This window comes from Spinacia oleracea, chromosome 5 (assembly GCF_020520425.1).
Source record: "Spinacia oleracea cultivar Varoflay chromosome 5, BTI_SOV_V1, whole genome shotgun sequence".
NCBI lineage: Eukaryota > Viridiplantae > Streptophyta > Magnoliopsida > Caryophyllales > Amaranthaceae > Spinacia > Spinacia oleracea.
The window spans coordinates 79,999,528-80,007,496 of NC_079491.1; the positions used below are offsets into that span (position 1 = coordinate 79,999,528).

General features: G+C 35.6%; 2 protein-coding genes across 3 annotated transcripts; one reads left to right on the forward strand and one right to left on the reverse strand.

Moving 5' to 3' along the window:
- Window positions 1-200: 200 nt before the first annotated feature.
- LOC130461636 (uncharacterized) lies at window positions 201-1,856 on the forward strand. Its single transcript, XM_056829789.1, has 2 exons — window positions 201-523; window positions 611-1,856. Exons 1-2 carry the CDS (start codon window positions 201-203, stop codon window positions 1,854-1,856), a joined length of 1,569 nt encoding a protein of 522 aa, XP_056685767.1.
- Window positions 1,857-3,530: 1,674 nt separating this feature from the next.
- On the reverse strand, window positions 3,531-7,690 carry LOC130460860 (beta-1,3-galactosyltransferase 7-like). Of its 2 annotated transcripts, none has more exons than XM_056828545.1 (6): window positions 7,048-7,690; window positions 4,637-4,709; window positions 4,428-4,548; window positions 4,217-4,304; window positions 3,981-4,106; window positions 3,531-3,905 (listed from the first exon to the last, which is right to left on the reverse strand). In XM_056828545.1, exons 1-6 carry the CDS (start codon window positions 7,113-7,115, stop codon window positions 3,884-3,886), a joined length of 498 nt encoding a protein of 165 aa, XP_056684523.1. In that variant the 5' UTR covers window positions 7,116-7,690; the 3' UTR covers window positions 3,531-3,883. The 2 variants fall into 2 exon arrangements, with proteins under 2 accessions (XP_056684523.1, XP_056684522.1); XM_056828544.1 differs by having other exon boundaries at window positions 3,531-3,849; window positions 7,048-7,672.
- Window positions 7,691-7,969: the final 279 nt, after the last annotated feature.

Genomic DNA, 7,969 nt, shown 5'->3' on the forward strand with positions numbered 1-7,969 from the left:
GCAATAATAAATATCTCTCTCTCTTTCTTATTCTCTCTGTTAAAGTTTTACATGGTATCAGATTCCAGACCATAACTTCCTGGATTTTTTTGCCTCAATTTTCTTGCGATTACTGCTCCAATTGATCAATTCTTTCTCACATTCATCAAATTCTTTCTTCTCTTCCTCTAATTTCCTGCAAATTGTTTGAGTTCTTGAAAATGACTGAAACTCCGTTTACTGATTCTACGGCAGCAAATTCTGGAAATAATGCTGTTAATTACAACGATCCATACTACATCTCTAATGGAGATACTTCAGTTCAGAATCTAGGTATTCAACTCTTCAATGGCGATAATTTTGTTGGCTGGAATAGAGGAGTTTGTTTAGCCTTAGGTGCTACAAATAAACTCGGTTTTATTGACGGAACAATTACAAAGCCTGATCCTACGTCTACAGATTTTCAAAAGTGGATTAGAAATGATTACATGATAACCTGTTGGATTTTGAGGTCCATGGAGAAATCTCTTGCCGAGAGCTTCGCGTTCGCTCGCACCGCTCAAGAACTCTAGGATGATGTAAGAGAAAGGTATGGAAAATGCAATGCTCCTCTTTTGTATGATTTGCAAAGAAGTTTAACTTCAATTGAACAAGATGATCTTTCAATTGCTGAATATTATGGGAAAATGAAGAAGGTTTGGGATGAACTCCAAGTGTTTGATGAAATTCCTAGTTGTAGTTGTGGTGCTATGCTAAGATGCACTTGTAATTTGTTGAAGAAAATTCTAGAGGCTGATCAACTTAAGAAGTTGATTCAATTTCTTGCTGGTTTACACAAAGATTATGAGCAGGTCAAGGTTAATATTCTAAGCATGGATCCACTACCTACGGTGCTTAGAGCTTACCATATCTTACAACAAGTTGAAAAACAGAATCGTAATTCTACTCATTCTATTGAAATCAGTGCTTTAATGGCTGGAAAACACAATCAATCTTACAAGTTTCAACCATCTGGTCAAGGAGTTCAAAGAAAGGATTTCAAGAAGACTAAATACGACAAATATGATAAGTTTGACAGATTTTGTGATCATTGCAAAGTCAAAGGCCACATGAAGGATCAATGTTTTAAGCTTGTCGGTTATCCTGAGTGGTACACGAATTTGAAAGGGAAAAGTGTCCAAAAGTTTGCTGCGAATATTGATTCTACTGGAATTCTTGGTAGCAGTCCTCTTGATTTTGATCCGGAGGAGCAGGCTGGTTCAAGTAGCGTTGGTACAAGCAATGTTAGTCAAGAGATGATTGAGGCCGTCTTCAAAGGAGTGATGAAAATGATGCCGAGTTCTAATCAGCAAGATAACAATTACGCTGCACTCAACTTTGCAGGTATAACTTCGGTTTCTAATGCTGCTTCATTTTGCAAAATATTTGATGAAAATTCCCGGATCATTGACACTGGTGCCAGTGATCATATGGCTTCAAATTTGGCTTTGTTTAATACTTTACAAAATCTAAAACAACCACTTAAAGTTGGCTTACCTGATGGATCTGTCAAATATATCACACAAATTGGCACAATTCAATTAACACCTCACATTGTTTTGTCCAATGTGTTATACATTCCTGATTTTAAACACAACCTCTTATCTGTAGGGAGATTACTAGATCACAACAAATTATATGCTCATTTTAGCCCTACTTCTTGTTCTTTTCAGGACCTTATAACTAATGAGGTCAAAGCTGTTGGAAGGAGACAAGCTGGATTATATAAGTTCAGTGAGGATTCTTTAAAATTCAATCCTGCTTCCATTTCTAATTCTGTTGCTTCTGCTAATCCCCAAACCTCTGTACATATTTCCGATGTAATTAGTTTGTTGTAACAAACTTTGACTTTCCCATCAACTGAGATATTACTTCAGTACGTGATTTTATTTGTTGGACTTCAAGAATTGAGTAGCTATATGCCTATATAAGAATAGCAAATATATTGTCGCTAAGCTACTTATAAGCGATTAATGAAAAGAGTTGTGCGCATGCATTATGCGCGCATGTCGTGGACTCGTGGATACCACTACTCATATTGGAGTCTCTGTTGCAAAACTTGCCTTGGTCAAGTCTACGAATAGAGCTACTAAGTAGATTAAAGGGCCAAATAGGCAAATAGTAAGATGCATTACATATATAACGTGGACGTAACTACTCAAATTGGAGTTTTATTTAATTTATGAAAGAAGTACTTGTATCTTAGTCAAATTAATCTAGTACTCATTACACAAATGAGATATTTGGTACTCCGTATATGGGAACGGCTGAGTTGGAAAATTGAGAGTAGAAAGAGATTGGATTGAGAATTTCATTGAGAATTCATTATAAATATTCATTATATCTTACGGTACTTGCTCGTAACATCCTCAAATTTCTCTCTTTTTAAAAGTCAACCTTTAATTAAATAAAATCAACTTTGAGAGAAACTGAGAAATATTACTGTCACGTGACTACGTTAAAGATTAACTTACTCAACTAATGCAGCAGAATAAATCAAAATACTTCTTTTTATTATATGATAATAATAATTGAAATAACAATTGATGTGGCCAAAATGAGTAATCCACCCTTGACCAATCACAGAGCAACACGTGGCAACACTTCGCCTACCAAGCAAATGTTTTAAAGAGGAAGGACCTATGCCTGAATGAAAACAGAGGCCCAACAGCTAGAGGCCCAGATATTTTATGGCACACCAAGCCCACTACCAAAAATGCATGATAAATTAAAGGACACATTGTTGGATATAATGCTAATGGACAGTGGTATAGGCTAAAAGGGCCATGTTGTAACTGAGAGTTTAGAACTATGAAACTCATCAGTTACAAGTCTATTCCACTTTGTTTTTAATGTGTTGTAACAGTCCCTTATTTTACGCCCCCAAAGCTGATTTTCCTCCTTAATATCAGAAAGATTTTATGATTTATTCACTAGTGGAAAAAGGCTCATTTGCATCGCACATTTAAGTGCATTTGCGTCGCACATTGTGCGTGGCAAAAGCTCTCGACGCAAATGACTAAAAGTCATTTGCATCGCACATTTATGCGACGCAAATGACCCTCATTTGCGTCGCACATTAAGCAAATGTGCGACGCATATGACTTTTCAGGCACCATGTTGAAAAGTCATTTGCCTCGCACATTTGCTTAATGTGCGACGCAAATGACTTTTTAGGCGCCAAAAAATAAGTCATTTGCCTCACACAATAGCTTAATGTGCGACGCAAATGACTATTTGAGCGCCAAAGAAATAAGTCATTTGCCTCGCACATTAGCTTAATGTGCGACGCAAATGACCTTTTTGGCACCAAAAAAATAAGCCATTTGTGTCGCACATTAAGCTAATGTGCGACGCAAATGACTTTGAATTTTGTAAAAAAAAATAGATATTTTACTATATATATATATATATATATATATATATATATATATATATATATATATATATATTAAAATGAAACCTATGTATAGTAAAATGGACAACTCATATTATTAAATAGAACCACATCAAATCAATAAGACTAAATACGTAAAGGCAGTACCTTCATAAATCTTACAATACAAAAGCTTGAAATATCTACAACAATGTATTCCATCTAACGGTTTCTCTTGACACCCAACAAAAAAAAAAAATTAGTTGCTGCCCAGAATCTTCTAGTGTTTCCCTTGCTTCTAGTGTAGTATCGAGCAACGTCCCAACAATCATGGCCAAGGCGTAGCAAGTGATGAGAAAAGTGCATTTAGTATGTCAATCAAATTGGTTTTGGTGTACAGATCGTGAGTAGAAAACCAACCTTCACGAAATCATCCACTAGCAAAGCGGTTCCATCTAAAGAAACATTTTGGTTAAGGTGTGAATATAGTTAACGCAAATGAGATGAGACCCTGAAGATGAAGCATAAAGAGGTTGAAAATTCATAAAAAAAAGCAGATATGAGGAAAAAAGAAACTGAATCTCACTGATTTATAGAAATATATGTTGCCAAATCTTTGGAGATGGCATAGATCTGCCCAGTTGCATGGCGGAAGTACTTGTTTCCATCTTCCCCAAACTTCCAGAATTCTGGTTCATGGTATTTAACATTCCTATGAAAAAACAAAAGAAATGCATAAGAGGGACATTGAAAATTATCTAAATACCAAGAAACAAAAAAGAACAAATGGATGACCTATATAAAGAGGTCCTGGAAGCTTACTTATCAGCCAGAACGGGTCCAGATTTCATACATCCAATATACACTCTTGGTTTTGATCGATAATGAGCAAGAGTTGACGCAAAAACACCTGCAATAAAAAACAGATAATGAACAAAAATCATCAGAGACAGTGGATAATGGAAACCATGGTGGTGAGGGCAACATATGATAGATAATTAGATATAGAAATAACATTATTTTAAAAATGTACCTAAATTTAAATGTACATCGTCATCCACCTTGACATAAAAATCAGCATCCCATTTTGCAACAGCTGTGGAGAAGTATATCTTGGTTTTTGCAGACAATTCATGATATCCTTCAATATGCTCCTGAAAATGTTTTTGGACAAGATCCTCACAATGACCGAAAAGGTTAACCTGTACATAGATATACTGAACTTGGGGATTGTATTATTACCAGCCTGAGAAAGTCATGATGCTGAGCTTCCTCCGAATCAATCGCTCGATCTAATATGCTGTTAGATGTAGCACTATTTCAAGAATGCATATTTCAGTCAGTGCACATTTCACAATAATTTAGCATTAAAAAAAAAGCACATTTCACCACATTTATAACAAACTATCTTCCAATAGCTCCAACAGTCGAATGGAAAAAAATATGCACGGTTAGAACACAAAGGAGTATGACCACTATATCCAATGTCCTTTTCAGTCTCTCCACAAGCAATAAAAGCTTTGCTTGAAGTTTAAAGGATATGAAGTTTTAATCTTGGTGATTTGCAAGTTGCAACAACAAATCTCATACCAATCACACCAATGCTTTGATATATTATGTGTGTGCTTATCAATCATTTTTTTCATTATATCCATGTACTTCCTTAGGACTTTTAACTCTTTAAAGTACTATGATACAAACTCCCCTGAATGCCAAACTCTCCAGATTCCTCAAAAGATACTTGTCGTCCTAGTTCTTGTTTAAAGACTTAGTTTTTACTTCTTAACCAAGTAAATAACAATCAATCATTTTGAAACATATATGACAAGAATTCTTAGCATTGCACAAGAATAAAACCCTTGCTAGATATTAGATGACTAAGATAGTGTTGGTAAAACTTTATTTTATCTTATTTGTTCAGACAACATAAGTTTTTTTCCCAGACAAAAGAAGTCCGTCTAAGAAAAAATAAGTCTTTTTAAGGTGAACCAACCACAGATAAGAGGAAGTGGACTCTTTGAAAGTACAGATCCAAGGCTAAGAAAATGTGTAAGTTAGAACACATATGAATTCTCTGCCCATCAACCCACCCTAAGCGTTAAAGATCATAACTAGAGGCACTGGGTAATGTCCATGTATGTTATATTACTGACCAGTAACTTTAGGGTAGCTGGTATTGCAGTTATAAGGAATTCAGTTATTATATTCATAGAGCTATCTTTATCGGCTATCAAATGAAAAGCTTGATTCCCTGATCTTCAATGTTCAATAAGCTCAAAGGATAATTTAAAAGTTTCAACCAATGGCCAGTTTAAAGAGTTGATCCAGGCAGGCAATCAGTCATTCGGCCATTCCAAAAGCACACCCACCCTGGTGACTGATGTTACTATCAGGAATTCAGGAGAAAACTATGGCCAATTTCATAGTCTTATTAATCATTCATAAGAAAGTATGGTGGCCTGTTTACATACATAATACTATTATCTGTATAATTCTTACAAGTGGATATCCATTTTAGTTGGAAGACTGTGTGTTCAATGTAGACAAAGTGACAAACTGCACATAAGATGAAGCCCTACTTGTATAATGGATTACACCTACATAATCTCCCTTCCAATCTACAAATGCAGAAACAACATAAGCAACTACTACTTGTCAACATAAGCAACAGAAACAACAAATGCAGAAAGATAGAATATATCACTACTTGTCAGAATTGTCACACAATTCAGAATTATTAGCAACTACTGACAAAAGAAAAGTAAGAACATATTAGTAGCAAACAATTTATCTATAGTACCCAATTCATTGACGGTTCATTATAAAAGTTCCAAAAGTTAAATATACATTAAAAACAGCAATTAGTAACTGATTTTGAATTTAGAAAGGGAAAATGAATCTGAAAATGTAACTGTCATTAACGCAAAAACATAAGCTTCGATCACTAATCACTTATTGATCCACAATCCTAAAATGAACATAAATCCTAGATTCGCCATAATAACATAAGAAAGGGGCAAAAGATGATAAACTTCGACACCAACGTAGGAGAGTGAAAGTACACTCCCATATGGTGTGACAACAATTCAAACGGCAATTAAACAGTCTGATTGTCACCAAATCACATCGGATCACATGATCCCAGGTGCATCAGTAAACTAGAAGTCTAACATTCACAATAATCAACAAACACCCAGATTCAATGTGGGATAATTGATCAAAGCAGTCAGATCACGCAACATAACACGCTCAGTGACTAAACTTAAGCATCATACTTCACAACACTAAAAATCCGGATCTGCGAAAAATTAATACGACCAAATTCCCACAAAATTAGAAATTAAAAACAACAACATTCATATTTCAGGTCAGCAATGTAGCATCTATATGGGAAATTGTTTTTTCAGATTAAAATCAACAAAAGATCTAATTTCCACCCAAATCACTACGATCACGATTCAAACCTACCCAGATCAACAACTAACAACTTCAAAAAAAATCAAAATCCTCAATTAAAAGTTCAAAAACTCGAAAACAAAATACTCGAATTCACAAACTAACCAACATGATCAAACCCTAGATTTATAATAAAACAACAAAAAGAGGCGCAAAACTAATTAAACATGGAAACTAAGGTAGGAGAGAGAAAATACCTCAGCAGGAAGGTAATCATGGATGGCGGCGGAGTAAACGAGAGCTCCAGCACCAACATGTTCAGCATATTACTCAGCGTTCAAAAATTAAACAATAATACCCAACGGAAACTGCAAACGAACATTAATTCTTCGAGATGTAGCCTTCTTCGTCGCGCCGGGACCTAGAATTTTTCCAGTTCTTGCCATTTTCGCACAGCTTAGATTTCCATTGATTAGAGTTTCGGAGGAGACAGAGAACAAGGTATTGGAGCCTTTGAAGGGAAGCGGGATAGTGGTGTTGTGGTTAGGGTGGGTTTCAAACAGGAGATCTAGAAAAAGGAGGATGAGAGAGAAAGAGATGTATGGAGGGAGGAGGCGGAAACCCTCTGTGAGGAAATGAATTAATTTTTAGGAATTTTAGGGTATCATTGCGTCGCCATATTAAAAAGCTGCGATGCAGTATAATCTTTGAGGATGGACTAGTCCTTTGCGTCGCCATATTAAAAAACTGCGACGCACTTGATTGAGTCATTTGCCTCGCAGTTTTGTTAATCTGCGACGCAACTGACTCTGGGAGCATTCTAGAGTCATTTGCCTCGCAAATTAACAAATGTGCGAGGCAAATGACTAAATTTTATGCTAAAAATTGTCATTTGCGTCATATGTTCAGAATGGCGTGGCAAATGCGGGGATGCAATTAAGCGTTTTTCTACTAGTGATTCCATTGGTTTTAATCTGACAGATTTCTGTCATAAAAGAAAATCTACAGTTATATTTTCTTATGGCTTTAAAAAGAAGACTCTTGCTGTCCAGAAAGATACACAAAAAACTATCTTCTTCCCTTTTCTTTTACTGATTTTTCTCTCTAGTTCTGAGCATGATTATGAGTTCCTAATCTCCCTTATTTGAGTGCACATTAAGGGAGGTAGCTGTGTGAAAT

What these genes read in the sequence shown, in the direction of transcription:
- LOC130461636 (XM_056829789.1), top strand. Translation starts at nt 201, where the DNA reads ATGACTGAAACTCCGTTTACTGATTCTACGGCAGCAAATTCTGGAAAT. An exon ending in TCTCTTGCCGAGAGCTTCGC is followed by an intron (nt 524 to 610) that starts GTTCGCTCGCAC and finishes TGATTTGCAAAG; the next exon opens with AAGTTTAACTTCAATTGAAC.
- LOC130460860 (XM_056828544.1), bottom strand. Translation starts at nt 7,115, where the DNA reads ATGCTGAACATGTTGGTGCTGGAGCTCTCGTTTACTCCGCCGCCATCC. An exon ending in ATGATTACCTTCCTGCTGAG is followed by an intron (nt 4,710 to 7,047) that starts GTATTTTCTCTC and finishes TTCTTGAAATAG; the next exon opens with TGCTACATCTAACAGCATAT. An exon ending in ATCATGACTTTCTCAGGCTG is followed by an intron (nt 4,549 to 4,636) that starts GTAATAATACAA and finishes AAACATTTTCAG; the next exon opens with GAGCATATTGAAGGATATCA.